At 39.4% G+C, this 23760-nt stretch overlaps 1 protein-coding gene and 1 long non-coding RNA gene across 7 annotated transcripts in view; one reads left to right on the top strand and one right to left on the bottom strand.

Moving 5' to 3' along the window:
• st3gal8 (ST3 beta-galactoside alpha-2,3-sialyltransferase 8) overlaps positions 1–23760 on the top strand; it is a 40330-nt gene that overhangs the window by 7154 nt on the left and 9416 nt on the right. For 3 of the 6 annotated variants that reach the window (XM_023837840.1, XM_023837838.2, XM_023837842.2), the window contains exons 2-3: positions 10458–11076; positions 23424–23623. In XM_023837840.1, coding sequence (XP_023693608.1) covers positions 10807–11076; positions 23424–23623 — 470 coding nt within the window. In that variant the 5' untranslated portion in view covers positions 10458–10806. Of the gene's footprint in view, positions 1–108; positions 278–7483; positions 7766–10457; positions 11077–23423; positions 23624–23760 lie in introns of those variants that run through there. The other 3 variants (XM_023837841.2, XM_023837839.2, XM_023837843.1) reach the window with 2 other exon arrangements.
• Positions 11902–18040, bottom strand: LOC111857224 (uncharacterized). Its single transcript, XR_002841327.2, has 2 exons — positions 17723–18040; positions 11902–15685 (listed from the first exon to the last, which is right to left on the bottom strand). It is a non-coding gene; the product is annotated as an uncharacterized lncRNA (long non-coding RNA).

The following is a 23760-nucleotide window of genomic DNA, read 5'->3' as shown; positions in this document are numbered from 1 at the left end:
CTCTGGGCAATGATTGGGCGGTCTCTCACACTACAACAATTGTTCAGGAATGGTTTGAGGAACATAACAAAGAGTTCAAGATGTTGACCTGGTTTCCAAATTCCCCAGATCTCAATCCGATCGACCATCTGTGGCATATTCCTGGATAGACAAGTCCTATTCATGGAAGCCCCACCTCATAACTTATACTGTAGGACTTAAAGGATCTTCTGCTAAAGTCTTGGTGCCAGATACCACAGGACACCTTCAGAGTCTTACGGAGTCCATGCCTTCACGGGTAAGAGCTGTTTTGGTGGCATGAGGGGGATCTACACAATGTTAGGCAGGTGGCTTTAATGTTATGACTGGTGTATATTGTGGATTGTGATTATAACAAAAAAATATCATGATATAAAATTTAACTAAAAATATATTGATATAACATTTTGCGCATACCGCCCACCCCTGCTTGGGCACCCCTAACCTCAAATCATAACAGTGTGTTAGCCTAAACGGTAACATAAAGTCTGAACAAACAGTACTGTACTGTCACTTTTCATATCAAATTACTTAACATAAGAACATAAGAACATAAGAAATATACAAACGAGAGGAGGCCATTCGGCCCATCGAGCTCGCTTGGGGAGAACTTAACTAATAGCTCAGAGTTGTTAAAATCTTATCTAGCTCTGATTTAAAGGAACCCAAGGATTCAGCTTGCACTACGTTATCAGGAAGACTATTCCATACTCTGACTACACGCTGTGTAAAGAAGTGCTTCCTTAAATCCAGTTTGAAATGTTCTCCCGCTAATTTCCACCTATGGCCACGAGTTCTTGTATTTGAACTAATGCTGAAGTAACTATTCGGTTGAACAGCATCCAAACCTGTTAGAATCTTATAGACCTGGATCATGTCCCCCCTCAGTCTCCTTTGCTTGAGGCTGAACAGATTTAGCTCAAATAACCATTCCTCGTATGACATTCCTCTAAGACCAGGAATCATTCTTGTGGCCCTACGCTGCACCTTTTCTAAGGCCGCTATGTCCTTTTTAAGATATGGTGACCAAACCTGTACACAATATTCTAGGTGAGGTCTCACCAAGGAATTGTATAATCTTAGCATTACCTCCCTTGACTTAAACTCCACACACCTGGAGATATACCCCAACATCCTATTGGCCTTTTTTATTGCTTCCCCGCACTGGCGAGAATGAGACATGGAAGCATCAACATACACACCAAGGTCTTTCTCATAATCAGCTACCTTTATTTCAGTAGGTCCCATAAAATACCTGTACTTTATATTTCTGCTCCCTACATGGAGTACCTTACATTTGTCTATGTTAAATTTCATCTGCCAGGTGTCAGCCCAGTCACTAATTAAATTAAGATCCCGCTGTAGCTGCTGAGCCGCTAGTTCAGTATCTGCTACACCACCCACCTTGGTGTCATCTGCAAATTTCACCAGTTTACTGTATATATTGGTGTCTATATCATTTATGTAAATAAGGAACAAAAGTGGTCCTAAAATTGAACCCTGCGGTACCCCACTATGAACGCAGGCCCACTGTGACATCGAGCCTCTTATAACTACTCGCTGCTTCCTATCCGTTAACCAGTTATCAATCCAAGTCGCTACAGTTCCTAAAATACCTGTCGCTTTGAGTTTAAGTGAGAGCCTCTTGTGGGGAACAACATCAAAAGCCTTTTGGAAATCTAAATAGATGACATAATAGGCCTTGATTGAAAATTACTTGGTCATTTTCAATCAAGACCTTTTTATATAATATACAAACCATCTAAATTACACCCCAGTATAGGGATGGGCATCATTACGATGATACTACTACTCTTACCAATACTGCTTATCAATCTGGTACTTTAAAGGTACACTTCAGTATTTTTTATTTAAGTGAATAAAAAGAAAGAAATTAAGAATAGAATTAACATTGCTGTATTTTCTGATATGTACTATATATAAATTAACATTCTTGAGCTGCAAACTGCAGCATCATTGTCTTGAACAAGTCACTATTATAGATTATAATGGGATTATTGGAATGCAAAATAAATTTGCAATAAACAATGTTCACTTTTAAGTGAAAAACTGACTGCAGGACTTTGACAGTAATTTTACGGTGTGGTAACCTTAGTTTGTCCAGATCACTAAATCCATGATCTGAAACTGAACTTCTGAACAAGAGATGATGCTCTGACCATTTATGAATGCATCCATAACAATCAGCTGGCTGACTTTTAATCGTTAATCCATATTCATATCACTCAAGAATAGGGACAAAATCTTATTTTGGGGGATTTTTATTTTTACTCTTCAATCATGCTGAGAAAATATATTTCAAATGACCAAAGTCTTGGGTATTAAACTTTGTAATGGGCCAACCTTCAGTGATTTCATTTTATGTTAAGCTTCATTTTCTGCAGTTGACAGCTTGAATTTTGTCAACTCTCTCAGTCACACATAAATTTGTAATAGTATAATATAAAACCCATTTATAAGCCAAATAACACATAGTAAGTGTGCAATATGAATTTTTATTGACAAATTCTTTTTTAAAATCATTCTGAGCATACCTTTAATGAAGAAAAAATCCATCTGACAGCCAACTGACGGAGTTGATATATAAAACACAAAATAGTGCACAAACATTTAAACAACTTGAAAGTGCACAGAACGCCATGTCAAACATGAATATCCTATTTTTGGTTATTCCAGATTTTAAAAGAACTCTTACATCAAAACCTTTAAAATATCTGACGGAGTTGACATCTTATGGAGTTTACAAAATATTTTTTTAATCTCACAGCATAGTCTTAGTATTTTTTAAAAAGTTGGTAAGAGTTCTAAACTAACTCTGTTGTAAACTAACAGTGAAAAGTACCTCCACACCACCAACATCTTTTACCTTGTTTAACCACAGTATCTCCTCCTTTAAAAGATGTTGTGGCTGCTGATCAGTCCCTTCCTTCATCGCGACTTCAGTGCTTATTGCATGTGTCTCAGGTTTAACTTAATTTAAAAAGTATGTGGATACACCAAATTTATACAGATTACTAACTTTTGGGCATCACATTATGCATCTCATTGATATTTTAAGCATACTACTAATCTGCTTCTTGAATTGTGGACGAAAATAATGTTCAGATCTGAAAAGTCGGCGTACATTATGTAAAGCCCTGCAATGGCATACAATTTGTTGTTGGCAAAATAAAATTATCTTCAATTAAACAGTGAAGTTGGTTTTCTGGTGGGAAATTAATCATTTAGAAAAATAGTCATTCGTGGCAGCCCTTCTTTTAACACATTTTTAAAATTGTTTGAAGTTGGGAATTCTTTTCTGGGACAGGGCAAGTGTAGAAGTTAAATGAAAGCAGAGCAATAATTATGTACATTTTTTTTTATTTCAAAAATATATTTAAAAAATAAAATGTCACCAAATATAATTAGTATGTTGATATAATATTTAAAAGTTTTTGCAAGGACGTGATTTGGCCCAATTCTGCAGAATGGGTGTGTATAATTTAGTTAAATCCATGTTTGGGCCCCTGGCCACTAGCAAACATAACATACCTGGGCAAACAACAGATAATCGACGATCTAGGCAGTTGAAAACTGTGCATCACTCCATAGGCATGTGATAGACTTTTGCTAGATGTTTCGAGAGATTGCTTCTGTTTTCGCCTCTACATGCAGAAGACTTGTTGCACTTGTGGGAACTACCATTGTTGGCATCGACTCTAGTGACATGTATATTTTGTTTGTTTGTTTGTGTTGTTTATTCATTTATTCATCAAAAATATTCCCATTTAATTATTCACAGCCAACTCACAAATGTGTCTGATATGCAAATCTGGAGGGGCATGTGTGCGTGGGGGGTATTGTTGTGTAAGTATTACATTGTGGGACCAAATGTCCATATAATGTAATAAAAACCAGTTATTTTGACGCTGGGGGGGACCATTTTCTCGGTCCCCACAAGGGGAAACTCAATTTTTATAAAAATCTGTATCTGCGGACAAAAAACTAAAAATGTCAGAAATTTTGTTTTGTTTGGTTGCTTATGGTTAAGGTTAGGGCTGGGTAGAGGTTAAGGTTGTCATAGTTGGGATTAGGGTTATGCTAATGATAGTTGGGATTAGGGTGTCACTGCAATTAGCACTGTAATTTGCACCTTCATGACTGTGACTTTCCTCTAGATGCTTTTGTCCTTAAAGTGTCCATAGTCTGTGCTCACCTGTCAATGTTGGCTCTGCAGTGCACTGGCTGTCTGCTTTGGGCCCTGCCTTGTGCTTCTTGGGATAGACACTGGAATCACAGTGACCTTTGTCCCAGATAGGAAGTTATGTGAAATGGGTTGCTTCCATGGAAGTTGAGAAACTTTATACAATAAAATTCCAGTAGTCCTGTTGGCTTGCTGTCTTAAAATTGGTTTGCTGTTGAACAATAAAAAATAAAACGACTGTCATGGTTAGTGCCGGCTAATTTTTTAACACATTAACAAAACTGCATGACTATTTAAGAAGATTTTCCTTAAACTAGTTAATCTATTGCTGTACAGTATGGTGCAATATTGAAACTGGCTCTCATGCAATTCATTTCTTATCTATGGATATGATATTCTAGTTTAACAGTATAAGTTGAGTTTAGGGCTGAACAATTTGGGGAAAATATCTAATCGCGATTTTTCTGACAGACATTGCGTTTATGATTTAATTTGTGATATTTTTTTTTATGTCAAGCTTCAGTTCAATATTCAGTGTGTATTAAATGTAAAACATATGACGCAGCATTACCACATGAGATACCATCAGAATATTAACTGGTCTATATTCTAATGCAAGGATGAGAATTTAAAGATGTGGTGTGTTAACTAAAGTAATAATGAAAACAATTGCAGCAGAAAGAAAAACAATAGCGATCTTGCAGGTAACACTGATTACCCCCCTAATAACACTACAACCGCCTTTTCCCACGCCAATGAACAAGCAAGAACTACTTTGGTGTATGCAGCCCTTTTGTTTAATAACAACAGTGAATCTAACACTCTCAACCAAAAAGCCATAATGTTCGTACCAGAGTGGCTGTTCTGTTCTGAATCCGTAAAGCTGGAATTTTTTTAAACGTAGTATGCATTTTATAAAATGTTGAATAAATAGAAGTCGTTTATTGGTGATTTCATGTTGGTCGAAGTTTCCGCTTTTTGACAACTGTATACGGTTATTTCAATTCAGGTGAAACAAAAAAAATGTACGTGTTCATGGTTGCAAACTCTTTCAGACTCTCACGCAAGAAATCTTATGGCAAATCTTTATTATACCATTCTGAACTTAAAATTGGCTGCATCAAAAACGTTATGGCTGTTTGCTAACCCTACAGACTATTTACAAGGTAATAAAACTTTCATACATGTAAATGTGTGTGCAGAACAGAGAACAGAAAATCTAACTCCATGCAGCTGACCAAAGTTGCCAACCCTGCATTTTATTTGAAATGAGAAGTAAAATGCAGATTTCGACTGAAGCAGCTTGTCATTCCTTTGTTACTCAGACAAATACAAAACAAATGAATAAACATTATATGAGTCTTTTTGTATCATTTCTAAGTAATAAGACCACACGCCCATTCCCAACTGTAATAGCGATTAAAGCGATCTATTCTTTTAGTATTTATGTTAAAGCAAGGCTTTTGTTTTATTACTGTAATTAAGATTAATTTCACAAGATTAATCTTTGGAAATACTTAAATGAATGAGCACAAAACCATATGACATAAACACGACTGTATTATGGGTTTTATGGCTTTTTGTGTGGTCACAGACTCCGCTGCTGTGAGGATTACTGACTATCTCGTTGTTTCGATGGGTTAGCGGTATGCTAATCCTATTGCCCATTCACAAAAGCCAAAGGTATGATACGCTGAAGTATGTCGCTGCTGGTGTTTAAAAGGAGCTCGTCGGTTCTATTGATGATAGGACCTCTTGGACCATGAAATAGGAAGGCAATTCACTTATAGCTCAGTAGCGGAATCAGTATTTTTTCTGCACCACAAATGCATAATTTTCCTTGGGTTTCACGCGTTTGCTGTTTGTGGGCCTATACCCAGTCTTCTTGGGCCACTTCTGATTGGTGAGCATGACCGGCATGCGAGAAGCACGGCGCTTGTGATTGGTGAGAATGACTGTCACACAGGGAGCACAGCATGACTTTGTAAAACTATTCTCAAAAGAGTTTTAAACCCTGGGTCCAACGTGGTGTATAATATACATCCCAAATCGCAGCCTTTGCGATTTGCTAATCGCGTTCTTTCAAATCGGAATTTTGATTTGAAATCGATAAATCGTCCAGCCCAAGTTGAGTTTAACATAGTGATTTCCCTTTAAAGATGTTTGGAGAACATGCAGACTTTCCCCAGACAAGGATGGAGTTGAATCCAGAATAGTGGAATGGGTAACATACCAGTTGCCTCATTGTTTTGTCAGCTGTAAAATTATCTGCAGTAATCTGAATTTAGACGCACCTCTAATGCAGATTTCCATTACTTCTACTTGCAAGCCTGTAATTTCTTTAATGTAATTTTGACCACTGTTAATCTGTCTGTTGCGGAAAATAACTGCTGAAGTTATAGAGCTTGTGGCCATAATGTCAACAAAACGGCAAAGATGAGTAGATGCTGTTTATGGGCCTGCATTCCATTATATGGTAACTGGGAAGTGAAACAAGAATAACGTCAGATTGTTTCAGATTCTTGGCTGGGGGGGGGGCTCTTCCAAACAGTGGGCTAATGCAGTGCCCTCTATTGCCCCTAGAGCTGTCCTGGAAGTCACATGATAGAGTATGATATTCAGGATGGCTAACTTGGTTAAATTACTCCGCTTTTGCACGATTGGTTCATGGGAAATCATTCCTGAGACCCTGGACAAAAGTTTAGGCAGCACTGAGGATAAGTAGCTGCCGATGCAACTGAGTGGTTCACGTCCGGTAATGATGTACCCCGGGCAGTCATACGTACTTTTAGTTAAATTTCCTGCTCTGGAATTACCAGCTGTGAGACTTTCTGTGGTTCATAATGTCTGCTAAGCAGTTTCTCAATAAAGCATCGCATTTTGATAGAAAGCACATGCCCTCCAGTAGCATGGCAGTGGGGTTTCCCAGCTGCATATGAGACCGGTGCTGTGTCATTGTAAATAAACAGCAGGCTGAATTCACTGGTGTCCAGTGTCAGTAATGTGAGAGTCACCCTCAGGGGCTCTGTCCCGTTATGCCTTTTTGATCGCCCCATGCTCCTCCCGGCAGCGCTCCGCTAGCTTTAGATTCCCTGCCATTCAATTTGACTGGTGCTCAGAGCAGTGGGCTGTGTACTCTCCCTCACTCGTCTAACTCTTACCCTTATTTATTATTAATTTATTTATCTAGCACTGGCCCCCAACCCCCGGCTGTACCTCCTGTCCTCTGGCTTGTAGCTTGACAGTTGCAGGACCCAAAGGGATTGATCTGGCATCATTCTTAGTCTTGGGGAGTGATCAGGGGTGGGGTGATATTGGCTGGGAGTAGGACCTGGAGACTGCGGTTACTTTGGCTCCGTCTCCCTCGCTTGCTCGGTCTCTCAGCCTTGGACGTGAGCGTGCCGGCTCCAAAATCTGCCAAACCCCTGAGTGTCAGCAAAAGGGATTCTGTGCTAGCCGACAGGGTGCCGCCCACTGTGCACAGAGCGTGTTTTGGGGGCCAGCCATCCATCGCGAGCCCAACTCAAGGCGGAGAAGCGACCGGTACGTTGACATCCATCAGTCTGTGTCCTTTCAAGCCTTTTTTTTTAATGCTTGTTCTGCACACTGAGTTCAAGGAGGCGGCTTGTAGAAACGGGCCGGCACTTTTATTTATTGAAGTGGTGCAGCAGGAACAGGGGAGGGGGCGGGTGCACTGGTCAGGGGATGGGGGTGGTGGCGGGGCATGGACATTGGGGTACAGGGGGACAGCACGGCGTGGACGGGTTGGGAGACGGGGCGCATCGGAGGATGGGGTGGCGGCATATGCTGGAGTAATGCTGGAGTAATGCTGGAGTAATGCTGGAGCAGAGGCAACAGCTGCTTTGGATTTTCCATCCAGTTGATTCATGCTGCTGTGCTGCTTGTGAAGAGGATTAGGGCCACCGTGAAAATATAATTTGAATTCTGACTTTAATCTCAGAATTCTGACTTTAATCTCAGAATTCTGACTTTTTTTCTTAACTCAGAATTCTGAGAAAAAAGTCAGAATTCTGACATTAAAGTCAGAATTCAAATAATATTTTCACGGTGGCCCTAATCCTCTTCCGTATCTCTGTTAATTTTCGAAAACACACAGTAGCCGAGTGCTTCAGGAAGCAGTAGGCTTTGTGGGAAGCGCTTATCATGCACTGAAACCGAAATGTTCTCGCTGCTCGTTGTGCAGTTCGCTGACACCTTCGGGTTTGGGGGTGAGACTTTTATATATTACATTGTGGAAACATTTGGTAAAGTGTTATTTTGACACTTCTTCTGTTCCCATGAGACTAAGTCTTGTATTTAGTTTGGTTACTTATGGTTAAGGTTTGGGCTGGGTAGGGGTTAAGGTTGTCATGTCTGGGATTAGGGTTATACTCATAGAAATGAGTGGGGAGTCCTGACAGTGACAAAGGGCTCCAGGGCTAGTCAGGGCTCCAAACTAACCTTTTCCACTAATAGCACTGGTGCTAAAATTTAGATGCACCTCTTAGATCAACATGTATATGTACACAACACATTCATTTTTTAATTTTTATTACTGATAAGTGCTTTGGTAATAAACATACAATTTACAGAAATAAAATTTAATCAGTGTAGTAGTGCTTTAAGAGAAATAAAAACTTTAAGTTAAATTGTGGGTTTTTTTTAACGTATAAAACAAAGTTCATTTCATTGTGACTGGAGTAGAGAGGGTGACTGGAGTAGAGAACTATCTCCCTTACACACACACACACACACACACACACACACACACACACACACACACACACACACACACACACACCAAAAGGGTTGGGTATAATGTAGATTTTATCGATTCCAAATCTGATTGAGCTCATGAAATTCAGTTCTTATTGAATCTTGGTTCCTTTTATAATACAGTAAAAGAAATTGTCAATATTTTTAATAAACACTGCATTTATTCTCTTTAAAAAATTTAACTTTTGCAGTAACAGTTACTTGAAGCAGTTATTTCCATATTTTGTCAAAACAAAAACACATTTTAAGATTAAGAAGATAGTAAATACAAATGAAAAAAATATATGCCGAAAAAGTGTTGTTTATTAGGCTACTAGAAACATACATAATGTACTCTTCCACCTTTTTTATACATCTTGTTTTAAGCATTTTGCAGTTCAATTTGAATACATTCCAAGCGAGGATACACACGTATATATAATATATAATATTAATGCTTAAAATGTCCCACAATTTTTCTGTTGTGAAAAGTAAAATACAGTGGTACCTCAGAACTCGAACTTAATCCATTCAGAACTCCGGATCGAATCCTAAAACATTCGAGTTCTGATAGAATTTTCTCCATAAGAAATAATGGAAAACCAATTAATTGGTTCCTGCCCCCAAAAAGTTACACCTCAATATGTTTTTTTAGCATTTAAACACAAAATGAACCGGATAAAACAAGAAGAGCATATACTGTACTAAACACATCTAAACACATTTTTCAAAACAGTAATTTGTAAAGTAAGAAAATAAATGTATCCAAACAATGTGTCTTGCCCCGATTGTCCGCTCCTTCCGTGTGCCACGCCCCCTCGTTAACCCCGTGTGGAATCCCCGTGTGATCAGCTGTTTCTGGTTGTTGTCATTAGTCCTCTGTATTTAGTCCGCGTTTCAGTTTGTTTCCCCAGTCCGGTCATTGTATTGTCCGTCTGCGTTTTGCCTGCCTTACCTGTAATTAAACCCTGTATTCCCGGATACCCTGACGTCTGCGCCTTTGTCTCCGTTCCGTCCCCGCTCGGCATGACACTATTAATATAATTAAATGTATTAATGTTTTAATATTAATATAAAAAAATGAACAAGAAATCTTTATTGTTAAGGGTATTTTATTATATAATAATAGTTACTGTTACTGTCTATCATTGTCTAAATGTATTTTTACTGTCTAAATATAAGTATTCAGCTTGTGTAAACATGCACGATGCTATCACAGCGAATGCGAGGCTCAGACTGAAGCTTTACCCTTCGTTTCCGCTGAGAGACGTGCCCCGTGACTCATTTCCCCGCGCGTACAAGTTATCTTAGGTCGGCGTTCATGGTTTGACTTCTGAGATTCAGATCGAGCTCTAGGTAATTTTTTTTTCAAACTGGTTGGTTCGACTTTTAAGAAATTCGAGTTCTAATGAGCTCGAGAATTGAGGTACCACTGTACTTTTAATAACACTTATTATCTGTGTTTGTTTGTGTGTTACAGGCCACACAGAACGCGACTGTGACATGTGGACCCCGTGGTGTTAAAACCTGATCAGAAACAAGAGCTGCTGTTGGTGCCATCATCAGAGGCCTCTCTGTACCTCGACCGCCGTAGAACACGCCGTAGAACAGGAAGGCCCGCATGCAGACCAGCTCTGCACCTCTCACTGGATCCTTATAGGCAGCTGCTGATCTTCCCTGGTGCTCCATCAGCATAGCATGGCCTAGTGGGAGCAGATTCTGCTGGATTGGGTTCCCGTGACAGACTGTAGCCATCCTGCTTCATGCACGCTCCATGCTCACAGCTCCTCCTGCAGGCTTGCTGAGCGTAACAAACTGCGGGCCCAGCGATGCTGTCCAGAATGAAGCTGTACCTGTGTGCCGTGCTCTGCTGCATCCTGCTGGTCATAATCGCCACACACATCATGCAGAGGGGAGCTCTCTCACCTGTGCTGGCTGCCAATGCCACCACCGCGGCCTGGAACAGGATCTGCGGCTGCTCGTCTTGCGTGGGGGAGACCGACAACTCGGAGTGGTTCAAAGAGCACTTTGACCCTGAGCAGCAGCCCTTCCTCATGCCAAATGGCAATATCACCCCGCCGGCCTTGAGCTGGTGGCTGGTGAGTAGCATTATTACCGTCCATGTATAAATAGATAATGGAAACGCAACTGCAGCAAGAAGGGAAATGAAATTTTGTGCAATGTGGAATCTTCTGCCGTTTATGTTCACATGTTTTTGTTAAATTGTTACATGCATTACTCTGGACTTTGACAAACCTTAATATAAATCAGATGTACTGTACCTGTCACGTTTCGCCGGTAGGCGAACCAGGAAGCAGGCGAGCTGAGCCAAACTTACAGGTAGAAGGGAGTTTATTCAGCGAAAGACAGACAGGCACGGACATCTACGGCCAATACAATGCCGAATCTGGCATACATGGGGAGACGCGGACTCATATACACAGGACAAGGCAAAAGAAACAGGAAACAGCTGGGCACAATCGGGGAAGCACACGTGGATAATGAGGGGGCGTGGCACACATCGGGATCGGACGGAGCGGATCGTGACAGTACCTATGACCACTGTTATCTGCTGAGTAGCTAACGAGCACCAAAGGTCAACATTAAATGCATTACTGACTCTCATAATAATAAGTATAGTGTTGGATATACAGGCAGTATTCTCACAGACGATGCTATTCATCCCTCACATAAACTGCAGGAAAAAAAAAATTCTGGAGATTTTTCAGTATTAGTTTTTAAAATTATTATTATTATTATTATTATTTATTGCTTTTAAACAATCCGTTGAATGACAATTTTATGTAACATGTTTATGTTGCCTAATGAGAAATTTAGTAGCCGATACAAATACCAGTGAAATTCCACAAATCTCGGAACCCAGTTCAGTACCACTGTGAAAAACAACAATAAATCCCATGTACTTCAAGATATACTCCTTTATTAAAAACAGTACCAAAAAAAACAGTGGCATGTAACCTTCAAGTATGTAAAACAACACTGTGCTTAAAATACAAACAATCAACTTTTTATGGCACAGTATTACAATTGCAGTACCTGACTGAGACACAAAAACTTATGGAAGTAATATATAAAGTAAAATTAAACGACATTACAAGGATAGTATGGCACACTCATACAGAATTACTTTCTAAAAATAGGATATTAAGCTGAAAATAGAAAGCAGAAGAAAAAACAACCAATGACAGGTAGGTTATTTACACATACAGTTTTCAAGATGGGCCACGGGAAAAACAAAGGTGACAGTGATTGCATCACCAATTGCAATAAAGCTTAAAATCAAATGTACTGTAGGTTGGTAACTTTGAAAAAACGCTGCCAGGAGGGTCACCAGGCTACACAAAATGTTTTTAATAACAAAACAAACCACTAAATCATTTATGGCAGAGCGAAACATTACAGTAAAAGTACAATTTATCCGTGTAACACTTTCAGAAATCGGTTTGTGATCTGTTAACATTTTGTAACTGTCAGGATTTAAACCAGACCATGTTTATGAATGTATTTCAGGTGAGTAATAAGCGTTTTATTTTGGGTAACGACATGGAGTATCAGTTCTCATGGCCTACTAGTGTGTGTGTGTGTGTGTGTGTGTGTGTGTGTGTGTGTGTGTGTGTGTGTGTGTGTGTGTGTGTGTGAAATTCATATTCAGTCTGCTGGAAACATGCAATAGTCCAGACTTCATCAAAATTCATCCAAGTGCCCTGTCCCTTGTTTAATCTGAGACTAAAATTGAAAAACATTAGTTCTCTAATTCAATTAGGAGGGTTGCATGCTGAAAATAGCTGCTGTTCTGCTGTATTATTATTATTTTAGCTAGCAGTTTCATATCAGGGGATGCTTGTTCTTGAATGCACAAAGTGCAGGCATACAGTAGTCATGACGACCACCGCAGAGTGGATTTTCTCAGTGTGGCTTTTCTGGCTCAATTATACTTATTGACTTGCTGTTGAGCGGAGCTTTAGTGTCTGGCTGACTGCGTCTCATTTAATTAAGGAGATGAGGCCGTCGCTCAGAGCATCTCGTTTGCGTGTCTGCTGACTCCACCATTACCCCGCGCCCCAGTTCCTGTGTGCACAGACCTGCGTCGGGGCTCACATTTGGAGCTGCATAATTTATAGGCCTGCGATGAAGCATTTAGCTACAGAGGTGAAACCGCACCACTTCACGCGTTACACATGAACGACAACATTCAGCTGCGGAAACAAGCACATGTAGAAAGTACCAGGCAGAAATAAGACAGTTTATTTATAAAATAAACATATAAGGTTAAAGTATTTATTCACATGCATTTTCTATTTTCAAAATGAAGTTGTACACAAGGAATTTATATGTAAATGGTTGTGTAATATAGTGTGTTTGGTAGGGTAAATGGTTTAACATTAAATATGCATATTTCTAACTTATTTTGGTAACATCTGTACAATTAGGGCACTTTTCCACCACACCAGGTACTGTACTTTTGGTACTTCAAGGTGTTGGTTTTCTACTGGTGTAAAAACTGGTACCAGCGCCGAAAGACATCACAACGTGAGGCAGGGTATTTTGTACTTAAATCGAAAAATGGCTGTACTATATTATATTGCTGGATGATGTGCGATATTAATACCAACATCGCATGCTATGCCATGCAATTTTTACATTGCTAGTCAGCTAGGTTAAGATCAGGCATTTTCTTATCTTCAGTTCTGTATATGGAAATTATAGCACATTTTTATTCTTTCATAGAAATAAATCCTTATCTAGCTTTTGCAATTTGAATTATTTCTTTTATAGACCAAACTGATTTTTAAAGAGATTAGATAAAGTTTACCTCTTCCTCTTCTGCTTTTGCATAAGCACTGCATGCATTCTCCAAGACAGTCATAATCATTTTCATCCTTGCTGTTTTAAAGCACTTCTAGAGTTGTGAGAAATATATGAACTCCTTTTTGCTTTATAAATACCCTAATACTTATTACAACAAAATCACATTGCTAGGACAGCACACTATATGCGGAATATGCTATATGCATGTTGTCCTAGTATATTAAACAAAATACTTAAAAAAAATTCTTGTCATGCAATTCTGATCTTTTTGTTATATCTGTTCTCCTAATAAGATCACTATATATTTTTTAAAAATTCATTTACTACTGCTTTCAAGGTGGCATTTGTATTGTGTTTCAGCAGCAGGATAATTGCATAACCAATCTTCATGCAGTGGAAAAACACCCTAAATGAGTTATACTCAATTATACTTGTTATACTAAGAGGCTCATTCAGCCAGACTACAGTGTAATTGTTATGGTCCCAGAACCAAATGCAGTACCTGTCTCTACTGGTCATTCCTCAGCATGCATAACTGACACATAAAGACGTACAGTCATGATACTAGGATGACTTGAAGTACAGTGGATGCATCATGAGGCCTTTGATCTTTTAGGTGAATCTTAAAAACCAATGAGTATTTAACGCATATGTGCCAGTAGGTTTACCATACAATATAATAGATTAAAATAGAATAATTTTGTCATTGTACATGTACAGTGAAACTATATTGTCAAGCATATGTTTAAATAGCTACATACTAGGGCTGTAAAGGTCCACACATTTGTCGTGTATCATTCGATTATATCATTTTCGCTTTGGTAAGCACAATAAAATGAATGAATTTCTTGACACAGGCAGAGCCTAAATCCATAAGTAGATGTTCATCATGGAAAACATTAATGCTAATTAAAGCTATGAATTGGTTATGCCTAAAGCTGTTTACAGTCAGTCAACCAACAGTTTGGGAACATTTTGGTTTCCCAATAAATATCACCAACAGCAGACAGAACAAGTAGATAATTCTGCCTCTGTTATACTGAACTGAGTTATGTTGTTGCAAACACATCTAGCCCTCTAACTCATTTGAGGTGACATCATCTAAATGTGTGTATGACCAAAGGGCAGAAACAGCCTCTGCAAGTTAGTCTGCCTGTGGTATTTAATGTCCTTTCACCAGGAAATTCTGACCGGGATAAAAAGTAACTAAGGCTATATGGGTGTTTACCTCTATAAATATGCAATCATACATGGTAGTAAAACAAGATTTAGGTCATTATGAACGTTACTATGCAGTTTTATTTTTTAATTCTTGTTTACATATTTTTACAATGTACAGGTAATTATCCCTAGGTTTCCTTATTTAAACGCATCAACATCAGACATATTGCCTTTGGTTTATAACTGTTCTTGATTTTGGTTGTGTCTGCAGTTTTAGTAATAAATACTTTCAAAATGAATTCAGAATTCCCCTGCTGTACTGAAAAGGAACTGAAACTGAAGTTTGTACCAAACTGTGACTTTTGTCTACCATTACACCCCTAGTACATCCACAGCATACGTGGGTAGTTGAGGTTTACGTTATTTGTCAAGGGTTGGGATTCAGGCCAGATATGGTTGCTGATGCTTTTAAACAATATAACTGCAGCCCGACACAAACTACTGAACAGTGAAACTGCCGGTGGGGATGGCTATAATATTCAAAGCAGAAGTCCTTGAACTTAGATCCTCTCACAAGTAGCGTCCATATTCTTTGTTATGCTAGGCAAGGTCTCATCTTGATGATCAAGAGAAGATGGAGCAGGCCCACCACGGTCTTCTGTAAACCTTTTCCAGATGTTATAAAGTATCATTTAAATCTTCCCTGGGTGGAATAACCTGCAATAAGTGGCAGTTTGATTACTGAAATTTTCCCAAAGTGATAGGGATCTTTTAAGACCTCTCTGCCTCGGGGTTTGCTCTCTGGCTCAGCAGCTTTCAATTTAACGTAATTACAGGCCTTTGGGTCTGTATGGCAGGGACACAATTAGGCCGCCAATTTGGGTAGGAGACCTTTCCTGAGAATGCTGTCTGTCTACAATGTGGAACACCGTCACTGAAGCTTCAGAACAGCATAAAATAGGAACAAAAGGCACTCCATTCATAAATGTTATGTTTACATAGAATTATTTATCAGAAGCTTTTATCTTAAGTGATGTACAGTGGATATAAGAAATTTACACACCCCTGTTAAAATGCCAGGTTTTTATGATGTAAAAAAAGAGGCCACAGTAAATCATTTCAGAACTTTTCCCACTTTTAATGTGACCTATAACCTGACGAATCTGCTACGGGGGAAAATATATTAAAAAAAATACATTAAGCTGGTTGCATAAGTGTGCACACCCTTAAACTAAGGCTTTGTTGAAGTACCAGTTGATTTGAATTAGGGCTGCAGCTAACGATTATTTTAGTAATCGAATATTCTGTCGATTATTCCATCGATTAATCGAGTAATTGGATAAGAAATACTATTGTCTTATTAAAGAGCAATAGTAACTATTCAAAAAAGAAAAAATAGACAGGTCTCTTAGGTTTCCTTTTTAGGAACATTTTTAATGATTGAACTCCATACAACAACTGACAAAATAACTAAATCCTTTTAGTGCATTTATGTACATATTTGTTTTTTTTTTTTTTTAATGAAACACTTTCTTAAATGCAGAAATAAATAAAATAATGTAAAATAAAATAACTGAAAAAGTAATAATAATAATTCAGTTTCTCAGAGTTTTACTGGCCCAAGGCTGTTGAGGGAGGGGGGGTGGGTAATTTGTATATTATTATGTTTATATTATATTATTTATATTATTATGCAATATTATTCATATTAATCTAAATCTGCAAAATAATATTACTAAAGCCTTGAAATAGATCTAGTTGAGTACACCCCATGCTCCCCTTTAGACTCACCCCTGCGTGCTGCAAGTATGGAGTCAGAATAGTGCCATATGTACTTGTATGTGTACTTTCCAATTTGCAGCCGTAAAAAGAAATTTGCTCACACTGAACACAATTTTCATTCGCGAAAAAAAATATTTTGCAAATACAAGTCAATATTTTTTGTAAATGCGAAACCAAACATCTTCATAAAAATATTATTTACAAAGATAGAATGATTTTCAAGTACAAAACCTGTATTGCAAATACAAGTCCTCTTGCAAATACCAACCTGCGAGTGCAAATTCACACTTGCGCATATAAATAATTTTGGCACTAATTTGCCGCAAATATCTTTTTACGGCTGCAAATTGGAAATTACACATACAAGTACATATGGCACTATTCTGACTCCATATGCAAGTATCACTGCGACAAAGTGTGACGGCTGCTGTCAGCCTGCTGTAAGTTGCCAAATTTAAATATTGTGTCAAACTAAGCTAACAGTTTATCTGCATACAAACAGCTTCTATTTTAACTTGTATAGCTTTACTGTAGCCTTGCTGCTGTGGAAGACAAACAGCGGTGGATGGGAGCAGCTGAAAACATCGCTTTTCTTCACCTTTCAGCTTGTTGAACAGCTAGTTTAATTAAGGACTCTCGCCAGCTCTTTACCAGTAAAGGTTTAGTAGCAATTACAAGCACTGCTGTTGTTTTCCTTCATTCCACCTGAGTTCACCATCTCTGTGATGGAACCGTCTCTTTGCTTTTTGCTGTTGTAGTGTATAAACAGGCTCCAGCTCCATGTTAATTAAACTACGACAGCATCATTTTCACTGCTGTTGTGTTATCAGTGTTTTTGTTGAGGAAAAATAGGGGCTGCTTGGGCTGAATCTTGCTATACTTTTTTTATTCACACATATGGCCATACAGTAAATATGTTTCTATCGCAGGTCTATTTTTAGCCGCAAATGTGAGTGAAACGCTCGCGCTTACCTTGTATTGGTTCCGGTCTGTGGACTGGGTGCTTTCCGTTGAGATGTTGAATCATTGACGTTGTGCTATTGTGGTAATTAAGCTAATTCGGTTTTACAATGGACGCACTGTACAGTATTTTTGCTTTTCTTCTTTTTGAAATGGTCCCAAACTTTAGACATTTTTCATCTTTTTCTCTGACTTTCCTCGCTATTTTCCTTGTCTTCCTCCATTGTGCCATCAAATCTATCCTGATACACGTAATGCAGCGTAAGCACACTGTGTGACAGTAATAATCCTCCGAGTGAAACACGGTGATCACTAAGCGGTACATAGTCGTGCGGTTTACACGAAGCATCGAAGCAAATAATTTGCATTGTGGATTTTTTGTAATCGAGTTATTTGAGTTCCTCGATGAATCGTTGCAGCATTAGATTGAATTACAGCATTCATTTTTTGGGTAGGAGTCTATCTGCATGCCACATCTTGACTTGGTAGTCAAGTCAAGTCCTTGCAATCTGTCAGATTGTGGGGGCATCTCTTGTACACAGCCCTCTTCAGGTTACCCCACAGATTTTCAGTTGGACGTACGTCTGGGCTCTGGCTGGGCCATTCCAGAACTCCAGTTTTCTTCTGGTGAAGCCATTCTTCTGTTGATTTGAATGTATGGAACTGTTCATCATTCCCTGGGATGTTTTTTTTTTTTTTTTGGCAAAATTTAGCTGGGCCTGGATCAGGCACGTGCAGAGGGTGGGGCGGAGGGTGCTTGAGCACCCGCCCCTTTCCTCCAGGATGCCTCAAGTGCCCTTTTCTTGGGTTTTTTTTGTTGTTGTTGTTGTTGTGGTTGTTTTTTTTTTGTTTTTTTTTTAATGTGTATGTGCGTATGGAGCCCTGTCTTTGCCCCTCAACAATAAAATGTAACTATTAATCTCAATTTTGCTAAATAAAAGGATCTGGCTTGCATCAGTCACATGACTGCCATTAACCAATGCTCGCCCTTGAGGGCAGAGCGCGCTCGTTACGAGCCAGGTACGAGCTCGCAAAGTGCACGCGCATTTTCTGCAGGCTGGGTGGTGCGGAGCTGGAGGAGAAGCAGGCAAATTAATTGGAAGGTGCAGACTGCAACAAAACAGAAAATAGGGTGTACAGCGCACACTATAGTCTATAACAACAAATGAATTGAAATAAATGAGCGTGCTGTTTGTGCAACAGCGCGACAAACATTACCTGTCCTTTTATGAACTGCACAAGTAGTGGTGGTCATTAACTGCTACCTAACTGGGTAAGGGTGTTACAAGGGGGTCTGTAGCTCTGTCCACCGTTTTAGGGAACATGTTTTGTTTTAAAGTAAGTTGCAGGACTTTTCCCTTCTTTTCTGGAGGGTTTTTATTTCACTAAAAACGATCTAATATGGATATCCACATAATTCCATATTAGATTCGTCATGAATGTGAGTTGTTGTTATTCAGCCTGTTCTATCTTTTTTAACTTTGAGCACCCGCCCCTTTAAACATCTCTGCACGGCCCTGGCCTGGATGTTTTTCTTTGTAAGATAAGGCTTCCATCTTGTGGCCCCTCCCTCACAGTCCAGACATATGGAGATTATGGGAGATTGTTGTCACATGTAGTACACAACCAGTACTTGCCAGAAATCCCTGCTTCTCCTTCAGTGCTGCTGTAGGCCTCTTGGCAGCCTCCCTGGCCAGTTTTCGTCTTGTCTTTTTGATCAATTTTGGAGGGACGTCCAGTTCTCGATAACATAACTGTTGTCCCCTATTTTCTCCCCTTTTCAATGACTGTCTTCACTGTGTTCCATTGTGTATCCAATGCTGTGGACATTTTTGTACCCTTCTCCTGACTGATACCTTGCAGATGACACCAAGGTGGGTGGTGTAGCAGATACTTAACTAGCGGCTCAGCAGCTACAGCGGGATCTTAATTTAATTAGTGACTGGGCTGACACCTGGCAGATGAAATTTAACAAAGACAAATGTAAGGTACTCCATGTAGGAAGCAGAAATATAAAGTACAGGTATTTTATGGGACCTACTGAAATAAAGGTAGCTGATTATGAGAAAGACCTTGGTGTGTATGTTGATGCTTCCATGTCTCATTCTCGCCAGTGCGGGGAAGCAATAAAAAAGGCCAATAGGATGTTGGGGTATATCTCCAGATGTGTGGAGTTTAAGTCAAGGGAGGTAATGCTAAGATTATACAATTCCTTGGTGAGACCTCACCTAGAATATTGTGTACAGGTTTGGTCACCATATCTTAAAAAGGACATAGCGGCCTTAGAAAAGGTGCAGCGTAGGGCCACAAGAATGATTCCTGGTCTTAGAGGAATGTCATACGAGGAAAGGTTATTTGAGCTAAATCTGTTCAGCCTCAAGCAAAGGAGACTGAGGGGGGACATGATCCAGGTCTATAAGATTCTAACAGGTTTGGATGCTGTTCAACCGAATAGTTACTTCAGCATTAGTTCAAATACAAGAACTCGTGGCCATAGGTGGAAATTAGCGGGAGAACATTTCAAACTGGATTTAAGGAAGCACTTCTTTACACAGCGTGTAGTCAGAGTATGGAATAGTCTTCCTGATAACGTAGTGCAAGCTGAATCTTTGGGTTCCTTTAAATCAGAGCTAGACAAGATTTTAACAACTCTGAGCTATTAGTTAAGTTCTCCCCAAGCGAGCTCGATGGGCCGAATGGCCTCCTCTCGTTTGTATATTTCTTATGTTCTTATGTTCTTAACAATGAGATCCCTTCCGTAGTTCGCTCTCTGCGAACCATGGCTTTTGCTGTACTGTAGAATACAACTGAGTAAATGTCAGGAATAGCCTACTAGCACAGCTGAACTTTATTTGGGGGTCATCAGAGTCGCTTTACTTGATGGCAGGTGTGTTCCCAATTAGACTGAATGCTGTAATTCAATCAAAAGGTGCTTCAACAAAGTATTAGTTTAAGGATGTGCACACTTATCCCATAGCAGATTTGTTTTCAATTGAATTGTACAGGATATCCCAGCAAACAATATGACGTTGAAATGACGTCTTTTAGACGTCTTGGCCTACCGTAGAAAAGACGTCTTCAGAGGGTGCAGAATGAAAGTTTTTATGACGTCTTTTTTAGACGTCCTTTGGATGTTCAGTTATGACAACTATAAGACGTCTGTATAAGGTGAAAAAACAGTCCGGAAATGGTCGGTGTAGACGTCGTTTTAACGTCACACATAGACTTACTTTAGACGTAATTTATGTATTTACAGCTTTATTCATTACAAAATAATCCCCACTATATATTCTAATACCATATTATGTTTCACCCCAATAACCTAGTATCACTAAGCAAATTCAGTACAAAAAGTCTCACACAGCATTCTTAATACATTTTTATTGGGAGTACCAGATCAGATGATAACACACCTCCCCCTCTCCTTGTGTCTTACAACATCACAGCAAAAATAAATACATTTAAACCAAAAACTAAGTGAATTTAAACATCAATAATTCACTCAATACACATAGTTACTGTGATGTTGCGCTGCTTTATTTGGTTTAATCGTCCAGTCTGAGAAGGCATTCAAGTAAGAATTGTATAGTACATGACAATAGTAACTTTGAATCCTTGAAATACATGTATTTGATAATTTTCCTGGCAGCTATCTTTTTACACAGAGCCACAATACACAATAATTTTATTATTAATTTCACTGCTAACAGTTTGTATCAGGAGTTGGTTATTGTAAAAGAAGTAATGTGCATGCAGGTGATTTTTGTATAGATTTATCTACACCCTTCTGGCAGTGCTGCCATTGCAGTCAGGTGTCACAGACTACGAGGAGTATAAGTAGTCCGACTTGGCTGCAGTCAGTTTATACTCCACCCTTGCAGCCGCCGGCAGATCGCGTTCCACGTCGCGTCAGCTGCAGACAGACCTAAGCCCAAGTAGAATGCACCCATTGATTATTTTTTGGCTGTTTTGCTAGCGTTCAGTAAACCTCTGCTCGATAGGCCATCAAGTTGTCTGTCTCAGCGCATTCTATAAAACGGAGCCAACTTGGTTGATCGAGTTTTATAGTCTGTGTGTATCATCGTGATCATCCTCATTTTTTTATCGATAAAAAAAATCGAAATCTTTTTATCGCCTAGCACTACTTCTTATTGTGAAATATGTATATATATTTTTTCAAAATCAGTATTTATTTCATAATGCCGTTTTTCATCATTTCATGATGCCTTATTTCATCATTTCATGACGCTGAATGATGAAATACTTTACTTTTCCCGCTTTACTGCAAAATGGAAGTCGTTCTGTGCTCACAAGAGCGCTAAAAATATATGAAATCATATTTCACAATAAGTAAATTTATATAACAGAATGCAATATATTTCACAATAATGAGCTGTATTTCATAATACTTTTGAACACTTTGGAGTTCCATATGTACAGATGTGTCTTACCTTCAGATTAATTATGTGGACATATTGGTTTGCAAAAAAGTCAGCAATGCGATTATTAAACAATGTACACAACTAAACAATGCTAAATACTACTTACCTTAAACTTTAAACTTGTCCACAACGACGTGCAGTTTCTCACAACCGTTTTACTGCAAAAGACGGTGTCGGCTTTTTTTAAAAAAAAATTTAGCGCTACGGCAACAGAACTTGGCCAAACCACACACAGGACGTGCATCGGCAAATTGTGATTATGGGATTTGCTTACGTGTAGCAGTTTATTTTTGGACATTTTAAAACATTAAAATTACAACAGCATGAGCTACAATAGGCACCAGAATTGACGCTGACAATGTTTACATGGAATTGACGATCTGTCTACAAATTTCCAAAAGTCGCCTACCTAGACGTTCAGCTTGAACTACATATCTACGCCCAAGAGGGGTCAGAGTTAGACGTGCAGATACTGCACCTGATTTGCACGTTGTGTAGACGTCCAGATATGGTTCTGGACCGACCGACTCCATCTAGACATGATCTGCACGTCTGATGGACGTCTCATGTTTGGTGGGATAGGTCACATTAAAGGTGGGAAAAGTTTTGCATCAAAAAAACCGGGCATTTTAACAGGGGTGTGAACGCTTTATATCCACTGTACAAAACGAGGCACATAGTATATTGCAATCATACAGCTGCCAAGGAGCCAATTTGGGCATAAGCACAGCTAGAGCAGGGGTGGGCAATCTTATCCACAAAGGGCCGGTGTGTACGCAGGTTTTTGGGGTAACCTTTAGGTCAGCTGTTCAAACCCAGGTGTGAGGATTCTTCAGCCAATCAGTCCTCTTATTAGTGACCTAATTAGGGAGCTGCAGGAAAAACCTGCATGCACACCGGCCCTTTGCGGATAAGATTGCCCACCCCTGAGCTAGGCTGAGCTTCCAATGAGTAGCCAGTAATAAGTATAAGTAATGTAGGAGCAAGAGCTACACAGCATCTTCCAAACAAAGCAAGAACCTAATAAGATGACTAATAAGGGATCACAGAGTAAGGCTTATAGGGGTATTCCTGGAGTAGATGGGTCTTGAGGCAGTTTACTTAACCTGACCCCTTGAAGTGCCAGTCAAGTGCCCTTTCAATTTTGATGAACAAGTTGAGGTAGTTTGTTAAAGCATCCTCAGTAATGTCTTCTGGGTAGAGGGGTCAACAAGATTAGTTGCTTACAGTCACTATCTGATTCTTGGGTTCATGTTCCCCTTGTCTGGCAGCTTCTGCAGAGGCCATCTGTCGGACTTGATCCTGAGGAAGTGATCCAGAAGATGTTCAAGGTCATCTCAGCCCCCCCGCTATATCAGCGCAGGAATCTGCCATCCAGGGCATGCAGGAGATGCGCGGTCGTGGGGAACTCTGGAAACCTTGCACGCACACACTTCGGCAAGATGATCGACTCCCATAACATCGTGATCAGGTATGTCCTGCTGTTTATGTACCATCTGCAGGCCCGACACAGTTAGCATTTAGCCAGGGGGACATGGCATATCAACGCTTTACTTTCCATCAAATGACATTTCAGCCCAGCTGGCTTTTTTTTTTTTAGATCCCCCT

Source organism: Paramormyrops kingsleyae, chromosome 8 (genome assembly GCF_048594095.1).
Source record: "Paramormyrops kingsleyae isolate MSU_618 chromosome 8, PKINGS_0.4, whole genome shotgun sequence".
NCBI lineage: Eukaryota > Metazoa > Chordata > Actinopteri > Osteoglossiformes > Mormyridae > Paramormyrops > Paramormyrops kingsleyae.
Note: the sequence above shows the minus strand (reverse complement) of the source record. Positions and strands in the feature narration are given on the sequence as shown.